The sequence below is a fragment of the Rhamphochromis sp. 'chilingali' genome (genome assembly GCF_963969265.1).
Source record: "Rhamphochromis sp. 'chilingali' genome assembly, chromosome: 10".
Classification (NCBI taxonomy): domain Eukaryota; kingdom Metazoa; phylum Chordata; class Actinopteri; order Cichliformes; family Cichlidae; genus Rhamphochromis; species Rhamphochromis sp. 'chilingali'.
Genome location: NC_137937.1, coordinates 12,156,453 through 12,177,576, shown reverse-complemented (window position 1 = coordinate 12,177,576; position 21,124 = coordinate 12,156,453). Strand labels below are relative to the sequence as shown.

The window sequence follows — 21,124 nt, the reverse complement described above, 5'->3', positions numbered from 1 at the left end:
CACGTTCAAATTTTTGATTTGAAGTTTGTTTCATTCTGAGGTATTTTTGCCCATCCTAGGGCTGTGTGATATGACCAAAATCTCATATCCCGATATAAGACATCTATCGTCCGATAACGACATAAATCACAAAAATGTAATATTTTCTGTAAATTCTGTGAATCTCGGGCAGCTCGACTTGCGGGAAGTGTTTCCAGCTGCGCGTCATGTAACTGTAGTCAAGTGTTCTAACAGATGCGTGAAACTATACATTTTTAGACATAAGTTGTAATGGCCGCCATTTTCTTTGTTATTTACTTTGAGTATTTATTACACAGCGTGGTGCGGGGCAAAGCCTGTTCTAACGTTTGAGTCTAAGGTTTATTTTTTTAGCACCTGGCGACTCTTTTTTTTATTTCTCATCCGGAAATAATCTGCTCTTTCACGTGATTCTCAACAGGATCTTTGGCTTTATTGTGAAAGGTTTATGTGGAACATAAACAAGCGGACACGCGATGGTGTTACCGTCGTTGTTGCTAACGACAACGCATAAAAACAGGCGCTTGTCCGTCCGTAGTGTGGTTATATAAAATATAAGAGAAAGAGAGAACTTTAAGAAATGAATATAGCCACTGCAGTGACCATCAAAACGATGAAAAAATATTGTTGTAAACAGTTTATTTTGCGACCCACGAAACAAACGATAGCGTAAAATGAAACGATAGACGTTTTTATATCGTCATCTGATATGTATCGTTATATCGAACAGCCCTAGCCCATCCTCATTTGGACAAACATGTCCGTGTCCAGGATTGGGACAGTATACCCACGCAAGTAATTGCATCAGGCATATAAGGTCATTATTTTTGCATATCAGAAAACAGTCCATTAGTTTCATTTACCTGCTTCTCTGTCCACATATTGAATAATGTACCACAATTTCCCAGTGTTACTTCAGTGAGATGCTTTTTCTTGGTCCTGCTGTTTTTTAGCGTTGTAGTATTGAAATGTGTCACAGCTCCTGTTTGTTCAATATTTGCATCCTATCATTTGCATTTTTTTTTTTCAGAAATTATTATAGTCCCAATAAATATTAAATAAAATTTATATCCCTGATGAATATTTGGAACCATTTTTTTTAAATCTTGAGTCATCATTTTGTGATGAACTTTGCCTGCACAAAACTCACCACAGATCATGCTTGTAGTCTGTTCTTCTGCAATAAAACACTTGATTTCAGTTTCAGACTGAAGCCATTATGCTGTTGAATCATACCCCCCACCCTACCTTTGTTTTGTTTTGTTTTTTTCTTTAAAAGACTATTATCAGTGCCTCACAGTGCTGCCCAGAAATTAATGTCCCGTTTAATAGACCCGACCATTCAGCAACCCGGTGCATTCTCTTGCTGACTCTGTTGACATTTTCCAAATACAGGGACGACACCTCTGGAGAAGATGCAGAGGACAAAGAGCCTCCCGTGGCTATCAAGGGTCGACGAACAGCCAATAGCCAGGGACGCCGCAAGGGCCGTATAACCCGCTCTATGACCAGCGAAGCAGAGGAGACCTCAGCACCGCCACTCAACAATGAGCTCGGTCAGTATCTCTTGCATTGCAGCAAATTGGTGCAGATTTCTCCTCTCTCTTCTTTCAGTGTTAAAAAAAACAACAAATTATCATATGACTTAAGCCACGCTGAACTCTGTAGCCTTAGAAAACAATGTAGGTAAACAGCATGATAAAATTGCTATTGGACTTATATACAGATGTAAAGACATACTTTATTACAAAATCATTCTAAATTAACCCCATAATTTTTAACTGGATGTAAAAGATTAAGATGGCATGCAGGAATAAATTGTGTGCATTTGTTAACAGCAATTGAACAAGAGAGAATCTTTACAGATAAATATTTGCCATCATCACTCAGCACTGAGTTTGGTCACCTTTGATCTAGTTGTGGTCTTTGGTCCCGTACCACAAGAGTGCACTGTTGATCCTTTGTCTGTTATTCGTGTTGTCTTATTCAGTCTTAAACTCATTACTTTTGCCTGACTGTCACTCAAACACCATAAAAAAAAGAAATCGTAATGGGTGTAAAATGTGGCAGCATTAGGTACGCACACAAAATCCTATTGGCAAAAGATGAACTATTAATAAAGGACTGTGTGTCAGCACTGTCCCCCTGCTTAGCTCTGTTTCATGTTCTAACAGATGGTGTGTAAGCTGTGCACACACAGACAAACTAGCTTCAGGCTAGGATGGCATTTTTGATGTTTCAGCATTTGTGCATACATGCTGCAGGTGTAGTCACAAAGAATCCCCTGGTGACTCGGGCTGTAGGGGCTCTCAGTCAGCAGCCACACCCCTGCCACTGTTTGCTCCCTTGCTAGCAGAAGTGCTAGCTGGCCCAATGTGCCCTTCACAGGTCCATATAGAGGACACGTGAGCACAGACTCCTGCTGCGCTGTCCTGTCATGGAAGGCCAGGGACAGCCTGGCTTATGGCCTGTGCAGCGAAAGAAGCCAGTTGTTATGTCTATAATCATTAACTGACTTCTCTCCTTGGATTTCCTGCTTCCACCATCTAAAACAAACAGTCCCTAGCGACCCATGCTGCAGTGCTTCACTAGCAAGCAACTCAAGCCTCCCTCCCCCTCTTATTCTTTTTTTCTTCTTTAATTTCTCTCTGTCTTTCTTCTCGTCAGTCACTCCCTAACAGACATAGTGACAACTCCCCACTCCCCCCTCCACCTCCTCCCGCCTTCTCTAACTTGGTGGTTCTCCTTTTTTGTCTTTTTTTTTTTTTTTTGTCTTTTTAAAAAAAATTTTTTAACAGCCAATCTTGAAATGAATGAGAGCTCTCGCTGGACTGAAGAAGAGATGGAAACTGCCAAAAAAGGTAAGACACCTTTCTTTTCTCATGTGAAGTAGCTTTATTGCATGTTTTATGTATTATAATAAACTCGTCAACGCAAAGAATACTTATCAGCTTCAAGCACTGTTCGAAAGCATAGACAAGTGATGTGGCTGTGACTTCCTGTTGGTGTGGTAGCAACCACCACGTGCTGCTAGGTTATGTCTATGCATGTGTATGTCAGTCTGCCTGAACGGAGTCTGCTGCTTTTTGGAGCCGTTTCCCTGTGTCTCTGGGTCAAGGCAAGCCTGTATTTTATCAAGGAGGCTGTAAAGTCTGCCCCTTATCAACCAACCCCTGCGAATACAGCAGTCATTAACGAATGCGGCTGTTTATTGTCTCTCACTGAAGATTACTGGCTGATTCATAAAGGTCACTGACATTCTGTCAGTTTTCCTTGCACCTGCACTCTCTGAGTATGCTTTTAAAGTTGTTTTTTTTTTTTTTTTTTTTTTTTTTGGTTTCGTTTTTTTAATATGCAGTACATTACCCTCATTTGCTGATTCAATGAGCCCTTTACCTGCAGTAATGTTTACTATGCTTTAAAAACACGTTTACATATTGCAAGAAAAGGTGAGTGTGTGTGTGTGTGTTGGCAGTGACATTGCATATAAAGATCTTTCTTTACTCTTCACAATAAATGTATCCTTTTTCGATAACTTCTAAAATAGTGGGCAAAGTTGATCAACTACCTCTTTGTAGTGCTAGGTCTTCTGCACATGATTCACTGGGTTTCACAAGGCGGCTGCTTTGTGGTAATTTATAGGTGATGTGTCATTGTGCTTTGTGCGACTGGCAGGCCTGTTTTTGAATGTTTTGAACAGCAGATGAGGTGCCTTGCAAACAACTATCAGAAGCTCCAGTGTGATATTAAAATCCCATTTAGTCTGCACCTGCTTTGTGCTTTGTGTCCCGTCTCCTGCAAATTGCTACTTGGGTGTTTGTGCAGGTTTGTGTGTTAAGAGGTTATTTTGTGATAACTGGCACTAGCCTGGCTCGAACACGGTCCTGTGTAGTAATCCTGGTTAATGTCTTCAGTTCCATTCTCCTGCTGTAGGATTAGTGGGGCACTCCATCCAAGAGGATTAGCCTGGCAGCTCTGTGGGAGCGGTGCTTCTGTGAAGGGCTTATGTAACCACAGAACCCCAGCTACAGTACCAAGGGCTGAGGAGGAGGAGGTCGTTTTATCATCAGTTCTAGCAACAACCTCCACACCTGTCAAAAGGGATTCCCTTTCCAAGAATTCAGACATTCCAAGATCACAACCTCCGTCCTCCCATTTCCTCAGTTGCGCTTTAGTTTTGAATAAGTTTGTCAAGGTGCTTTTCCGCAGCAGGTGCTTGACATGTATATGTTTTAAAGAGGTTTAGGTGTCCCGATGCTAATGTGTTTATCCCTTTGAGCTAACCAGATCTGAATAATGGCATTTATAGTGTCTGGCTGGGCCTCACCATTCCTGCGTGGCAGTGCCAGCCAGCAGTGCCTTCGAGGATGGCATGGCCACACTTGGAGATGGATCGCCCTTGTCTTCCCCAGTCAAAGATTGGCACCTCAAACAAGAGATGAGCAGGCTTTGTAACTCTGTCTTAAACCCACCACCCTACGCCTACGTGAATGTGGGCACATGCAAGTAATGTGTAGCAAAGGCTATGCCTGTGTGTGCTGGAGTGCGTACCAGTCTTGGCCAGCATTTATGTAAGTGTGCTAATCTGCCAGGCTTCGCTTGGGTGCGGGCAGCCAGGCAGCTGGATAATAGGCCCAGCTCTGCATGCTGGAAGAACCCATTTAAAGGAGCAGCAGGTAGAGAATGCCATATTATCTTTTCTCCCTTTCTCCTCCGCCGTTGCTCCAACTCTCTCTCGTTCTGTCTCTCGGTTGGGAAGATGGCAACAGCCCAGATTGGCAAGAGCTGTGGAAGATTTGGCAAGCGCCTCTTTCCCCCACTCACTTTCTCTCTCCTCTCACTGTGTGTTGTTATAAACTAGAGAGGTCACATTCAAGATGAAAAGCAGGTCAGTCAGGAAAAATGTGAAAGCCTTTATGCTTTCTCATGGTATCAACATCAACTCCCTCTCTCACCCCTGCTGCCCCCACTCTTCTCTCTGTGCTTACTCTCCACTTCTATATCCTTTCCCTTTCTCCATTGTCTCTCTGGCTCAGTGGCTCTGCTTTCTGTGTTTCCTCGCTTTCACCAGGCTTCTCTCTCTCTCTCTCCACCCCCCCCCCCCCCCCCCTCTCTCTCTCTCTCTCTCTCTCTCTGTTTACTCTTGGACTGCCCGAGTGTATGTTTGTGTCTGTGTGCTAGAGTATTAACGAGAGAGAGAGAGAGTTTGTACTCACTCATGCGGTTGTGTGTGCATGTGTGTGTATGTGCATGCCGCGGTGCCTGCTGGCAGAGTGAGGTAGGGGGAGGGACAGACCGACGGAAAGAGGGAGGGAGGGAAAAAAAGAGAGATAGAGGAGAGATCAGATGAGGAGAGAGAGGCTGAGCACATAGAACCGCCCCACAGTCCCACTTTCCTGTGGAAGTCTTCCCAGGCGACCGCCATTGGGGAGAGGAGCGACTGAGAAGAACAGAGCAGCACTCACCGAAGCACAGGGAGGACAGAGGGAGAGGGAAAAGGAGGGGAGAGGCCAGGAGCATGTGCTGGTTTAGAGTATGTCAACCTGACACCGGCTCATGTATCGAGCCAGCTGGCAAGAAGAACACTGAGACTGAGCTGTTTTCATCTCCTCTGCTCTGGATCCGGAAGGCCCAGCCCTGAACAGCTTCCCTGCTGGCCCTCGAGAGATCAGACCGTCTGATAGCGTTATCCAGAGCAGGGGCACGAGACGACGACCAGAGCGACAGGCATGTGACAGACAGGAATAACCACTTTCTGGCCGCACCAGGTGTTGATTGGACTTTATCTGGGAGGAGCTAAAGAAAATACGATGTCCTGATTGGGTGTGAGGCTACCACCTGTTTCAGTATTCTTACAGCTGATTGGATGTATGCTACATGTGTGTTGCTCTGAGCAACTGAGGCCCTGAGCCAACTATAACTTATTGGGATTGTGCTTTGTGTGGTTTGTGTGCTTGCGTGTGGCGGATCAAACTGGATATAGCTAGAGGTCATCACAAAGTGACCTTTGACCTTCAGTAAATAAATTGAACTCTTTAGCACTTCAGCTTCACTGCATGCTGCGAAGAGTTAATCTAACTTCTATAAATGTGCTTATTCTTATGCCACCGTTGTTTCATGGTTGGTGTGAAGGCATATATTTTTGTGTGTACTCTTATCAGTTTCGAGGGTGTATGACTTGTAGGGCAGTCCACCCCCTCCCACCCACAGACTTTAAAAGGTTATTAGGTATCAGCAGTCACGTGTCTCAGTCCTCATGGAGCGAGTCAGGCCAACCAGTCTTTTCTTCCTGGGAGAAGCTTTTCTAGCAATACCTTTGGTGGCAGCAATGAATATTTCAGCTGAAAAACCTCTTCCACTTTAACAGTTTCAAGGTGCGCTGCCACTTTTAGACTCCAGAAGCTCAGACATGAAGATCACCCAAGCTTGTTATGGCAGCTCTTTTTATAATAGTATTAATAAATTCTCAGCCGAACAGTGAATATTATAGGTCTTTCCACTTTTTCTGCATGATTCATAGCTTTGCTAGCCCTTTTAGCTAGAGATTTTTTTTTTAAATTACATTTACACACTGTATGTGTGACACAGCACTTATGTAGGTGCTAATGTTAATACAATTGCAACTATTGTGCGAGTGAAACACGACTGTGCAGTTTTAAAAAAAACTTTTTCATATTTAGGTGGCATTTTATGTGTCGTAATATCAGTGTTATAAGTATCTCTGTACACAAAGTCTTATGAAACATTTCCAGGAAATGAGACTTGTAAACAACTAATAGATCAGTTTTTATTGCAGATATTACTTAGTAATAGTCTTATCACTAACTACTCAATCCAGTGTTGGTATCAGATTCAGGCTTTCAGATTATTATGAGAGCTGAACTGATGGGGCTGTAAACAGCTGTCCTTTCCTCTCCTTTGGCTCGCAGCTCTGCGTGTCGTCCTACTACCTCCATTAAGCGATGAGATGCAGAGACCTCTGAACCCATGGCCAAGGTTATCCCAAGACGTGTTGGCTCTGTGCCTGTTAATAACACCCCTCCCACCCACCAGCCCCCAGCAACCTTTTGAGAGCTGTCCTGTTGCCAGGACCTGTCAGGCTGGCACAGGAAACAAGTGGGTGGTGTAAGCTAAGCCTCTTACAACACACTGTTAATGAGCTGCCTTTTAGCTAACAGCAGACTCTGGGAGGGGGGCGCTGGAGCAGATTCTATGCTATCTGTATTTCTCATTTACTTGTCTTTATGCACTGAATGCTCTCTGCATATCTTACTATAGCACATATACACACTTTGTGTGCGTCCCTACATTCTTGTGTGTTTCATGACAGGTTGATCTATCACAGCCCTGGCCCAGCGGGTGCCTGTAGACTCTTGTGTAAGGCCCAATCATGTGCTTGACTGAGTAAAGGACTTGGGTTTCTTGGAAGTGGGTCACATCAAAGTCAGTTAGAATATGACACACAGTGACCCCAGTGGAGTGAGTTAGTGATGTCATTGGTTTGACTGGCGGTTTACCTACCACTAGCACGTCCCTCTCCTTTTTGCTTTATCAGTCTCTCTCTTTCTTTCACTCTCTGTCTGTACTTTGGAAATCTATGTTAATAAGCCATGGTGCTCCTGGCAGAGTGGAACAGTGTCTATGTTACACTGTGGGTAAAACTCCCAGGCTGTGCCGCAGTTTAGACAGCTGTATAGAGACGGATGTTCCTGGCTATTGATTTACAATGGCAACGCTGTACACTTGAAGAGATTAGAGATGGCGTTGATAGTATATAAGCCAAAATAACCATTAAATTTACAATCGTCACAAGCAGTGCACTTTGCACAGCTTACATCTTTTACAGCTGCAGAGAGAATAGCAGATCATCAAGGGCCACATCCACACGTCTGTCTCTGTATGTCTATCCTAATCCCTCTGCCTGTCCATCTGTTAATTCTAGGCCTTCTCCAGTATGGTAGGAATTGGTCCGCCATCGCCAAGATGGTGGGATCAAAGACCGTGTCACAGTGCAAGAACTTCTACTTCAACTACAAGAAGAGGCAGAAACTGGATGAAATTCTGCAGCAGCATAAAATGAAATCGGTAATCAAAATGACATCCGCAAGCCTTTAAAAACAATAAAATGAATTTTATACTTTGTGTAATGTTATACTGTAAGATTGCTTCTGTTGAGTTTTTTTTTTTTTTTTTTTTTTTTGGGCTTATTTTCACCCAGGAGAAGGAACGAAAGGCCCGTCGTAGAGGCAAAGCCTCACAGAATGAGGAAACTAATGCCCCATATCCAGCAGAGGAGGAGGAGATGGAGGGTTCAGGAGCCAGCTGCAATGAAGAAGAAGCCCCCGAGGATGGAGAAGGTATATCAATCCTTATGCCTTGATTTTAAGCCTTCTATTTTGTCTACAAAGTTGTTTGTATTGCATTGAATGTTCAGGACAACTACAGCCGAACTACAAACTAGATTGCATACATAGACTTAATAACTCTCTTACAGTTTAGTTATTAATGGTTGTAAATGTAGAATTTATGCCAGAGTTGTTTTTTTTAAATTGCATTTTATTCTACACAAACTTTATAAAGTGGCATCGTTTCATATGACAGAAAAAAGTGTTTGAGCAGCTCACGTTGGCTTAAAGAATCATGGTTTACAAATGGGAAAATGATCATGAAACGTTGCTGTAGTTTGTTGACAGAAGTGTACTGCGTAGACTGTACTTCCTCAATAGAGCACTGAAGTCCTGGGGGCTTTCATCCATCATTCCAATTGGTTTTGTTTTCCCCTTATTGTACAGTGAAACCTGATTAGGCAGAAGACTGGCACTGCGAAAAATCTTCTTTAGCAGAAAGAGATAAGAGGAAAAATGGAAGAAAAAAGGTGAAGGAGATAAAACATTTGTAGTACAAACCTCTAATTTGTTTCCTTTCGAACCCTGTGTCCCTGCCAGGTGGAGCCAATAACAGCTCTGACACGGAGAGCCTGCCCTCGCCGCACTCGTCTGAGGACAGCAAGGCTAAGGAGGAAGCCTCAAGCAAGGCAAAGGGCAGCTCAAACACTGGCGACAAGAAGGAGGACCTCGCAGACACAAGTCAGGCAGGGGATGAGAAACCTCCAGTCAAGGAAGATGCAGATTCCATTAAACAGGAGATTAAGACTGAAACAGGGGAGCCCAACAGAGACCAGCTGCAGCCAACACCGCCCAGTGATGCCACAGATACAAAACCTCCCACTGCAGGCACGGAGGAAGTCAAGAGCTCCAACAAGAACTCCAAGAAGGACCATGCGGCCAAAACTTGCTCCCATGGAGACAGTGACTCTAGTGCCACTTGCAGTGCTGATGAGGTGGAGGAGACGGACAACACAGATAAGAACAGGTGAGGGTTCGTAGCAATGGATATAGTGGATAATGGTAAATGGTAATTTCCCATTTGTTTAAATTAAAGCAACAATTTTATACAGGCACAACATTAAAACTGTGACCCGTGAAGTGAATATGATGGATGCTCTCTCTACAATGCAGTATTCTCTTTCATCGCATTTGTTTCATGACTATGGGGTAATGCTTCCTCCCTGACCTCATCAGAAGCTGAAATACTATTACGCCACCTGCTATAGGCTTTCTCAGTGACACCCACATAATGGGGTGTGACATAGCGTGAGATGTCATTCAAAAACCTCTTCTCTCTTCTCACGGAAGCCTGTTGGCAGCTGTTCTTTGGGTACTAAGCTAACGGCTCTAGCCGTACCCTATTAGGTAGCAATACTGTATAAAATAAGTAGCACTACTTTTTAGTCTGCGCTACCCAAAGAACAGCAGTATTCTTCCCTGCACATTAGTTTGGTGGCTGTTTAGCCGATTGTCAGGCCCACCAGCATGTCTATGGCTAACAACCTGAGTGAAGTTGGAAATCTGTCTCTCTGCAGCAACAAGAGATACACACCCAGTTTGTGTGGCATGTGTAGACTGCTGAGGCTGCCTTGACCTCCCCCCAAATCTGTATCCATTGTATTCCTTTATGACACAAATTGTGCCACTGCAGGCTCGCTCACCAGGCTAACCTGCAGGGCAGTGTCCCTTTGGTGTGTGAGGCAGCTTTGCCACAGGGAAAAGTGCTAATACCTAAGGACTTTTATGCAGAAGCACACTCTGAGCCAGTAGCTAATTCTTTCCCATCACTGGTGGCAGACTGACGATGTGAGGGCTTTTCTCTATTAGAGCTATCCTGGGAAGCGACGCTAACAATGATGGAGATGAGTCAGCTGATTCAGAACTCCTGTCTTCTAACTATAATTTCCAACTCCCTCACTACCAACTAAACCTCCATCGCTGTCTACCTTATAGCGCAACATACAGGACATGTGCAAGCACACAGCTGCTAAGATCAACATCCCTTCAGAAGAGGGTAAGATAGCTAAACCAGATACCACTATGTGGGAAGAAATATTTGTTACATCCGACAATGTCCTCCAGTTCCAGAAAGTGGGAATATAGGCTACTGGGAAAGCCATGGGGCTAATGGTTCTTGTGGGGCGGGCATGCTGGCTTGGGCTCCCCACCCTAATGACAAAGGAAAAAGGATTTCCTTGACACCTCTGTCATCTGCCAAGGCCTCTTGGTTGCAGCACAGGCAGCGTCTCCCCCAGCATTGCATTTTCAGGATTCCCAAAGTTACCAGCCCCTCAGGCTGCAGCTGTTCTCAAGAATAGGGACATTTGAGGTTCTGATGAGGTCATGCAGGAGGCCCATAGTGAGAACCATCAGCACTAATCAGAGGACCAGGCTTATAGCCATAACCCTGAATTTTACAGGGACATCTTTTCCCTGGTATTTATGTGGTTATTACTTTTACTGCTATTTACCACCCACCTAACACTGTTGCAGATCAACAAAAATGGCTGTACCTTAATGTCCTCCAACAGAAAGCAAAAAACATATCAGAAAACCATCTCGAGAATATAAGAAATACCTCTGGACAGTGAGCCTGTTTCCAAACTCTACAGACAATGATGCTATCAAACATCTGTTGCATATAAAAGTATGAGGCACAGTGGCCTAATACCACAGCAGCACCCAAACACTCCAATATCACCAATGCCATGCAGTCATAAGATACAATGATGCCATGTTCAAGCTCCAAAGGCCTCAGAGCTGTTCTGGCATAATAGGGACCTACACAGTATTAGGCAGATTGAGTGCTGATCAGTGTATCCCTTCCCTGCTTTATTTCCCCTGTTTACATCGTTATACCAGTTTGAGAGCTTTGTTGTAAAAAATCTTCTGGTTTTTGAGTTTTCTTGGGTATCTTACATCTCTGTTCTGACACAGCAGACATAAGAACACAAAGCAGTGAGGGCTTTGAAGTGGTAGTAGTTGCCTAGCTACACTGTACAGCATTGAAGCCATATTTGGCAAGCTGTGTTTGTGTGTTCATGTACCACAGGTTGCACTTTTCTATTAGCCAAGGATTTTATTTGCACATCAGTATGAAAATGTGTGTGTGTATATATATATATATATATATATATATATATATATATATATATATATATATATATATATATATATATATATATATATATATATATATATATATATATATATATATATATATATATATATATATATATATATATATATATATATATTTAAATAATAATATTAATAAAACATGTCGTATGTGTCTGTGAATGAGGCCGCTAGAAATTGGTGTCAGAGTGCGTAGGAGAACTGATTAGTCGTGTTTGCACGGTACTTGTTCAGTTTTTTCCATGACAGCAGACTGCATGTACTGGCAGAGCTCAGGGAAATGCTGCCCTCTGCCAAGGCAAACAAAAGGGGGAGGGTTGGGGGGGGGGGGGGGGGGGGGGGGCGTGCATGCGTGGTTCTGTGCATCGATTTGTGTGTTTAACTGTAATTCAGAGTCTGTTGTGTTTTTTGACAGATGTGTAATACATCAATATGAATCTTTACTTTTTTCCCATGGTCTCAGGCTATGTCAGCACACATCCTACTACATTAGTGGGTGGAAAAACTAAACAAGTGATTTTGTATGCTCTTCTTTTCAACCTCTTCTTTACTCCCACTAACTTATTTCTGTCCGTCTGTGTAGAATGATGTCTCCACGGCCAAGCCTACTGAACTACACTCATGATGGGGTCATATCATCCCCACTACAGAAGCCCATGGATCTGAAACAGCTGAAACAGAGAGCAGCTGCTATACCACCTATTGTGAGTTGCTAATTTTAAAGTTGCTAGCTTTAGTTCTTGTTTCAAACAGTTACAGATCTTTTTTATGTATTTATTTATTTTTTATTTAATATGACTCATGCAGAACTACTTTGCTAGAATCCAAGAATACACATATGGACTTGATAATGAGCATTGTTATTGTGTCCCTATAAACCTTTATGTCCCTTTTTAAGTGAAGAGCATCGTGGCTTTCCCAGCCTTTGAAAGTGTCTTCGCCACATAAAACTGATGAACTCACGCACTCACAATCTTTCATTGCAGTTGTGAATCCTATCAAAGTCTCTCTGCTTACAAGGCTAACACCATAGTAGGTGAAATTGTTAAGTCATAACTGTATGAGATAAGCCAACCAGATGGAGGATAACGAGAAATGAGATAATGACCATTAGGGAAACTTTAGCTTGTCAAGAAATAAGAGATGCGTCTTAGCTGACATGCTTATCAGATATTTTATGTGGCTAACCATATGTCAGCTCCTGGATAGGTGTGGGCTTGTGTTATATGTGTGGCACATATGTAACTCTGTTATTTTCTTGTCGCCCTGTGTGCAGATGCAAGAAGCCTCGGTGCACGGGGGTCAGCAGAGTGGGAAGGCATTACTGCCTCCCCACGCTTTGGCACTGTACCAGCAACAGATCACCATGGCTCATGGGGAGTCCTCCCAGGAGGTCAAGCTGCAACAGCAGCAGCAGTTTCCAGGCCAGCCAGGCAAACAGCAGCCTTATACCCCACAGGCAGACAGAGACAGGGAGGCTCTGCACAGCAACAGCCCACGTGTTCGCCCGCGCAGCCCCTCTGCCGGCGAAAAGGATGGTATGCACACCTCCATCACAACAGAAACTTCTCTTATTGCCTAGAAACTATATTTACCTGCTGAAGTTGCAAACACAAGTTCTTCACAGTTTTAGGTTTTCAGCTTGGATCCTTTTTATCACTGTTCTGTATGACCTTAGTGTCACTCCACTGCAGGGTGTACAGCTTGGTGTTTTATGAAAACAAGATTAGAGGATTAATGAAATTATTTTTTTAAAATGAGGTTAATGAAAATGCAGTACAACATGCTGTTCTAGTTGCATTTGATCTAGTTTTACTTTGTTGGTCCTTGCTACATCCTGTAACCTTGAGTCTGTGTACTCTAGTGTTTAGGGCATTGAAGTGTTTCTGGGACACTCAGGGAGAGGGAACTGATAAATGATCTGGTATTGCTATTGACCCAAAAGGGAATACAGTCTGGTTCAGTGCAGTTACTGTAAGCTTGTTGAATGGACTTTTAAAGGTCCACACAAAGAGAGGTCTTTTATAACCAGCATGTGCACGGCAGCTGTGAACTCCAAAGTCCTTTTTCATTCATTTATGCTAATATAAGGACAGATATAAACATGTATTCCAGCTGATATCTATTGATATTTTTCAGCATTTAATCACCGTGTGGGGGAAGTAATAGTTACAAGTAAGCGCTTGTGGGGATTTAAAAAATTGAGGATTTGATGATTGTAAAAATGCTGTGAGGATTTAATGATCTGTGGTGTGCTTATGTCCATTCAGAGCAATGAGAAGCAGTTGCTGCTCCTCCTGCAGGGATTAAGTAGGTTCATCCATTGCCTTTTAACTTCTCCTCAGCTGGATTTCACTTTAAATATTAGCACTGGGATGGTGTGATTGTATTAAGTAAGGGTACTAATTCAGTGGCGTGTCACTCTGTCTGGGAGGTAGCATGAGATATTCTTTGTAATTCTTATGATGACATTGATGAAGGTGTGGACAGTAGTGTGTTGGTAATGGCCAAAGGACAACTTCTTGGATTAGTGGATAACCATTTGTGTGTTGTTACCTGGTCCTGACTCTCCTTGTGTGTCACTGTTGCAGAAAAGCCCCCAGCATTCTCTCCACACAGTGAAGCTAAGAAGCAGGCGCTCGGCCCTGATGACCCGAGGACCTCTAACTTGGGGCGCTCAGTTCTATCCCCTTACCCTGTGTCCCCACGAGACATGTCCAAGAGCACTCATGACCAGCACCTGATCCACTTCAACTGTGAGCATTCTCTTTACATCAGCGGTCGCCAATCCCCGGGCCTCGGACCGGTACCGGTCCGTGAATCGTTTGGTACCGGGCCGCGAGAGTTGAGGCTCAGGTCTGAAATGTATGGTTTTCAGGGTTTTTATCGGTTTTCAGCATTATTTTGTTATTGTTTTTATCGTTAACTCAGTTTTCCTGGGTCTTTTCACGTGTGTTATGAATAAATCTTCTTTTTTTCGGTACCGGTACTAAGTTTTTTTTGTTGTATTTATCCGCGACACCTTAAAGGCCGGTCCGTGAAAATATTGTCGGGCATAAACCGGTCCGTGGCGCAAAAAAGGTTGGGGACCGCTGCTTTACATAATCTTTTATCTGTACTGTGAGAACATTTAGCAAATCCATGTCTACTTAACTTGCTTTTTTAAGCCTTTGTCTAAAGATCACTTGCTCAAATCTCATTCTCACAATCTCATCCATCTGCCAGCGTTCCAGCCATCAGGCCACCCCTCACTGCCGCAGGACAGCGGAAGGCTAGCAGCAGTGAGACCGCTCACAATGCCAGAGCCTCCACCTCTCATTTCCTCCTCCAAGCCAGGAGGCTCTATCACACAGGTACAGCACCACACCAATAACATTAAGTAGACATAGTTTGAGAGTAGAAATCATGTAATTGTTTTGATCAGTGATCCTACATATTGTTCTTATGACCATGTACATTTTTTTTTAATTAAATAAACAGGGCACACCAGTACAGCTGCACAGCCCAGCTCATGGGTTGGACCATGGGAAGATGCCCTCCGCACCGATGGGGGTGCCTTGGATGGATCAGAGGAAAGGGGGTGAGTAAATCTGGCTGAGGGGATTGATACTCTCTCATTATTGTGCCCTGCCCCTCTCAGCAAGGTCTGTCTTCAAAATGAGATTTTACTTTCAATGAGACTTTTACCTGGATAAATAAAGGATAATAAAATTGTCCCTATTCATTTTGTTCTCTTTTCTCTCTGTAATCTAATATATAGCAGGTGGTTTTCCAATAGTAAAGCAGGAACAGCTGTCCCCTCACAGCTCGTCCTCCCAAGCTGATAACCTGTCAGCCCAAGGGCCATCTCATGATAGTGCTGCTGGACGTGGTGGGTGCTCTGTCTTTTCCCACTGTTTTACTGCCATACTGATTACAAGCAATAAGCCACAGATTCTGAACAAAGTCAAATCATGACTTGCTTTTTATTCCAACACACCAAATTGGAGTGACTTTTCTAAATGTACTGAATGTAACCTAGGCTAGACTTTCAATCTCTCTCTGTCTGGTCATTCATCTATCTGTTTATTATAAAGTCAGTGGGTAGTTGAGTTCACTGATGTTGGGAAAATGTGAAGATTGAGAGAAACTGCCCAAATCTGTATGTGCAGAAGTGATTGTACTCGGTGATGCTTCAACTTTTTCTTTTCGGGTGGTCTTGCAAAACAGTTTCAAATATTTATTTCCAGTTAAATGCATTCCTCTTTTTTACTCTTAATGTGACTTTACATGTTGGATTATAGTGACAGCTGTCTCTCTCTTACTGTCCTTAAAGCGTCTATTTCAGCTGTTCAGGGGGGTAGTATCACTAAAGGCATCCCAGGGACCAGACTGCATCCTGATTCCCCAATTCCCTATCGAGGCGGCTCCATTACTCAGGTGAGTGCTGACCGCTGAAGTAGTCCTTGTAATATAGCTGCTATACTGGAGTTAAAAATGCTCCAGTATAAAGTTCAAAATTGGTACAAAAGTGGAGAGACAAACTCTATTCAGAAAATAACAACAGGCTTATTTGTATTTTCCAAAGAATTTTACTCATGTAAAGGTTCTTGTTGTTTCCACTGAAAATACTCATAGGCTGTTGGTTTGATGATGTAACCTACAGATAATCCCTGACCACTGTTACAACTCTCGTTGCAACAGTCTCCCATATGTACAGTTTGTTGGGTGGGGCAATCCTCGTGTTTGTTAATAATATTCTGCTGACTCTGTTCTAGTTTGAGTTGTGCATTACAACACAACTGGAAAACTGTTCTCTTCCCCTTTTCGAGGAACCTCCGAGCAACCTTTCAAATTCACTGAACACGCTTATAAATAATTCCCCAGTATGCAGGTTTAGAAGTGACCTGCTTTTGTTTGACATCATAACTAGCACGTACGGCTAGGATCTAAATCAAATCAGTTTCTTAAGTCAAGCTTAAGAGTTCATTTTTGTTCCTAGGTGAAGATATAAGGAGAGTGCTTTTCAAGCGGCGCTACTCCTGTGCAGTCCTCCAAAATCTCAATTGCACATTGCTCGACATAGATGACACTGTGCATTGGTTGAATGCCGATTTGTTAATAAACAGGCTGGGAAAGGGAAAGGAGTGACAGCAGAGATCTCGAGAAAATCAAAGATAGGGGGAAAAAAATACAACATGAAAAGCAAAGACGGCTTCTGCAGGAGTCTTTGTATGTTAAAACTTTGCTCTTCCTTCTGACTGATGGGCCAACAACAGCCCACGGTCTTGTTATGTCACACATTTTTGACACTGCCTCCACCTAGCAAGGTGCATGCTGGCTCCAACTCAATTCCAACCACATGATTGATGTCATTGACCCTTTCGTGTTATATCTCAAAACATGAATTGGCTTTTATTGACTTTAACCTCCTAGGATCTGGTGTCCACATATGTGGCCATCACATTTTGGGTTATTTAGACCAAAATACTGAATTTTGCTCTACAAGGGCCTGATTATCCACTTATGAGGACATTATACTGCTACTGTTCTATCAAGATTTTAAACGAATATGCTCATATGTGGCTCTCATTTTTCTTAAAAACAAAAATAAGGCAAAAAAAAAAAAAATCTGGTAATTCTTTGTTTTTACATTCATCGGGCCCCAATATGTCCAAATATCAATGAAAAATTAAAAAAGCATGTAGTGGAAGAGTTCGGGTCTTAGGAGGTTAATATTGACCATGTCTCATATTTCTGTAGGGGAGAATTTTTTTGCAATAATTATCTTTATTGTTTTATTGCCCAGCCCTAGCTCACCATTTCCCCTTGTAATACTGAACTGAAACTAACACTGTTAAATTAAGTCAAGGTTCATAGTGACAGCAGCATGTACAGCTCATACACTGACGGGCCACGCATTGTTAGCAGTACTTCATTGGTTCATTTTGATGCCATCACTGGTTTCTGCTCATAAAGTTGAAGGCTTTATGTCTTTATACCTGCCACAGTCAATTTTAGCAGCCTTCATGCGTCTGAGCTTTGTCCTTTTGATGGAAACGAGAGCAGCAGAGCTGGTTAGAGGTCATAAGGCTGGTGGATTTCCGTGGTGCTGTGACATAACTGCAGCTCTGGGTGGCCCCGTCACCTTAGCAACAGGTACACAATGTACCGCATCTGTTCCCTCTTTACTTTATCTATTTACTCTAGGCGCGGGCAAAACCAGTCATTGATATGCCCACTGTAATATCATATCCAGCTGCCATACTGGCTTCTATCTGCTGTTGTGGATTAGTAAAAGGAGAGATGGCTGAAAGTGTAACATCTCCATTGTTAGAGGGATACCTTTTTAGTGTGCAGGCTACTGTTCAGTGCACGAATCCATATAGCATTGATGCCTCTTCTTAAAGGGTAGGTGCGGGTAACTTAAGTCAGCGCCATCTGATCCTATAATAAGAAACCATGCTAGTCTGGCCTCGTCCTTCCTCAGTGTCTTCTTGGAAAAGCTGCAAGCAACACAGTAACAATGTTCCCTAAGCTACTACTTTTCATGTCCACTTTAGTGACGTGACTCAAGTTGTGTGAGTGGGTTCACTTGATGATTCCTCTGAAATGTTTAACCTCAAGCTGTACTTATTTTTAACTTAGTGTTTTCCTTCTTTGACATAGTTGAGTCTGATTAGACTCAAGAACAGTCAGCTTAAATTTCCATAGATGTTTGTTCACTTGTTTTTCTTGTTGTTTTTAATTAGTGGAGTAATTGTAAATAACAGTTTAACACTCGTGATATAAAGTTTGTCATTTCCGTAACATTTTTTGTTATGACGTTGGCACTGTTTAGTTTTACCGAAATGAGGATTGTTAACCAAGTCTGCTTGTAGTCAAGGTTGTCTGCTGTCAGGCTTCACTGTCATTTGTATATCAAAATCCTAATCAGACTTCTTTTTTTTTTTTTGATTCTCTGTTACAACACACTGATGGTACAAAGTACAGGTCTCATTTCTTCTTTTTGTTTTCCACAGGGGACGCCGGCTGATTCGCTTTATAAGGGAACCATAGCGCGACTAATGACTGAGGACAGTGCCAGCCGAGTTGAGAGGGAGCGCGATGAGGCCCTGTCTAAAGGACATGTGCTCTATGAGGGCATTAGTGGGCACATTCTTACATATGATCGTAAGTAGCACTTGGCCGTATTGTCCTACTTTTTGCTGTGTTGCTTTTAGTTAATCTTAGAAATAATATTGATTCAAATTGCACATACCTTAAGAAATACTGTCAGTATATTTACTGAGATCTTTGTCATTTATAGGCTCAGCATCCCAGACTCCTAAAGATGAGGGCCGAGGTGGAGGGCAGTCTGGGGAAATCCTGGGCCTCAAGCGTCCTTATGATGTAATGGAAGGAGGCATCTCGAGGGGACTGCCTATGAGGGAATCGTTGTCTGCTGCCAACTGTGAAGGTAACAGATGACATATAGAGGTTTGACATTGATTGTTTATGAAATAACTCACCATAGTCTTACACCTTACCATTCCCTCCTTGGTCCCTCCACCTCAGGACTGATTGGACGAGCCATGCCTCATGATAGTGACAGTCCCCACCATGCCTCTTACAAGGACTCTCATCACATCCGTGGTTCCATCTCACAAGGTAGCAAGCGGTTTACTTCCAACGAGATTTTATTTTGAATTCTCATTTCATCCTGGTGAAGTACTTAAAAAATGTCCTCAAGCAGAACATACATTAAAGGAGAATGTTAATGTAGCCTGTGTTTTTGGCGACCCCAGAAAAGACTGATGCTGCTTTACCAGTCACCATTGGTTTTGTGATGGTGCATGGTTAAAGGCGTAACAGGTTATTGATTGATGTAGTCCGTGTTCTCATTTCATCTGACTCCACTCCCAGAGCTTCCTCCAGTGAACTGAAAGCCACATTTTTCTGTTGTTTCTTCCTTTACAAAGAAATGGATAGTGCTAGCTGACCTGAAGTTATTTGCCTAAAGAGCAGCAAATTAAGCAGATCTCGAACCCCAGATTATTCAGCTAAGCTTATAAAACCTTTGTGTCTGTCGCTCATGTTTCTTTATCCTTTGGCTCACGTATGGCTAAATTATGAAAAGAAATGAGAACACTAGGCTTCCTGCTCTTGTTTGAAGATCAATAATAGTCATATATTAAAATTTCAGGTATACCTCGTCATCTAGATCAGGATACCTACATGAGGAGGGAACCTAAACAGATGAAAAGAGAGAGCCCCCCACCTCGTGGGCCTGGCTCTTTGTCTGATTCTATGAAAGGCCGAGAGACCATAGTGAAGGAGGCTGGGCGCTCTATCCACCTCATTCCCAGGGAAGAGCTCCGACAGCCTGGAAAGGAGGGCATCATTGTACAGGTACACACTAAAGATAATGCTAATGACACGTGTAGAGACAATCAAACACTTCATGCTTGCTAACTGAGTTAATTCCCATTGTGGTCTCTGAAGGGATCGTCCATGAAGCAGGAGGTGGCTAGTTCAGGGAAACGTCATGATGTCCGCTCCATCATGGGCAGTCCCTACCACGGTACACAGTCACACCTGGAGATGCGTACTGAGAGAAGCCGATATGAAGACGCACCTAAAGGGCGCCCCAGTGCAGTGGTCAGTACAGCTAGTCCCATATCGCGCTCTTCTCCACTGACGCTGGGGTCAGAGCAGGGTGGCAAAGCCCATCACAGCCCAGTGGGCTACGATGATAAAGGAGCCTTAAGGACACCTTACCCTGGATCCTCACATCGTAGCTCCCCACTGTCCAGGGAGGCAGGTCAAAGGCAGCATGAGGGTAAGTATATCACATGCTAAAATGATTGAGAGTTTGTAATTTAAACGAAAAAAGAATCAAGAAGTATATGAAAATGCATAAATCGTGTATATGTGTGACAGGCATGTAAAAGAGTTGTTCTGTACTAAAAATTATTCTGTTTCCTATTAATTTTTTTTGTTTTTTATTTCCCCCACCAGTTTCCAGTAAGAATCTGACTCAGGAGCGTAAAGCCACACCAACCCCCAGAGAGATGACTACCACCAAATCACCACTTTCCACTCTTCCAGATCAGCAGACCCTGTTTCCGAGTCTGGGACATGAAATGTACCGTCACATTTCCTTAGCTTTTGATCCTGCTGCAATGGGTCGTAGTATCCCAATCGACTCAGGTACTGTGTCCATTATAGTGTGTACATGTTGTCCCCATCCTCATTAGAGAACAGTTTAATCATCTGCAAGGCATTTGTGTGATAATGTGATGAGAGTTTTACTCCAAGTTGAGTGACTTCCTGATAGATCATCTTCTTGTTTATACACAGCAGCATACTACTTGCATAGGCCCCTTGCTTCCGGCGCTCCATACTCTCCCCACTACCCCTACATCATCCGTGGCTTTCCTGACACCGCCGCCCTGGAGAACCGGCAGACGCTGCTCAACGACTATATCACTTCTCAGCAGATGCATCAGTGGCCCGCAGCTGCTGCCATGGCTGCACAGCGCTCATCTGACATCATGAGGGGCATTCCATCACGTGACCAGGCTGTCCCCCTGCCCTACCCTCCTCGGGGTAAGGGCAGT

The 21,124-nt window shown here is 43.2% G+C and overlaps 1 protein-coding gene across 4 annotated transcripts in view; it reads left to right on the top strand.

Annotated features, from left to right (window-relative positions):
- Positions 1 to 21,124, top strand: part of ncor2 (nuclear receptor corepressor 2) — a 91,622-nt gene that overhangs the window by 57,847 nt on the left and 12,651 nt on the right. The window contains exons 16-34 of one of the 4 annotated variants that reach the window (XM_080894457.1): positions 1,414 to 1,574; positions 2,817 to 2,879; positions 7,961 to 8,103; positions 8,237 to 8,375; positions 8,964 to 9,390; positions 12,127 to 12,247; positions 12,820 to 13,081; positions 14,135 to 14,299; positions 14,769 to 14,896; positions 15,024 to 15,123; positions 15,307 to 15,414; positions 15,859 to 15,962; positions 18,545 to 18,695; positions 18,832 to 18,981; positions 19,080 to 19,172; positions 19,708 to 19,913; positions 20,007 to 20,343; positions 20,523 to 20,714; positions 20,868 to 21,113. In XM_080894457.1, coding sequence (XP_080750583.1) covers positions 1,414 to 1,574; positions 2,817 to 2,879; positions 7,961 to 8,103; positions 8,237 to 8,375; positions 8,964 to 9,390; positions 12,127 to 12,247; positions 12,820 to 13,081; positions 14,135 to 14,299; positions 14,769 to 14,896; positions 15,024 to 15,123; positions 15,307 to 15,414; positions 15,859 to 15,962; positions 18,545 to 18,695; positions 18,832 to 18,981; positions 19,080 to 19,172; positions 19,708 to 19,913; positions 20,007 to 20,343; positions 20,523 to 20,714; positions 20,868 to 21,113 — 3,296 coding nt within the window. Of the gene's footprint in view, positions 1 to 1,413; positions 1,575 to 2,816; positions 2,880 to 7,960; positions 8,104 to 8,236; positions 8,376 to 8,963; positions 9,391 to 12,126; positions 12,248 to 12,819; positions 13,082 to 14,134; positions 14,300 to 14,768; positions 14,897 to 15,023; positions 15,124 to 15,303; positions 15,415 to 15,858; positions 15,963 to 18,544; positions 18,696 to 18,831; positions 18,982 to 19,079; positions 19,173 to 19,707; positions 19,914 to 20,006; positions 20,344 to 20,522; positions 20,715 to 20,864; positions 21,114 to 21,124 lie in introns of all 4 variants that reach the window. The other 3 variants (XM_080894456.1, XM_080894455.1, XM_080894454.1) reach the window with 3 other exon arrangements.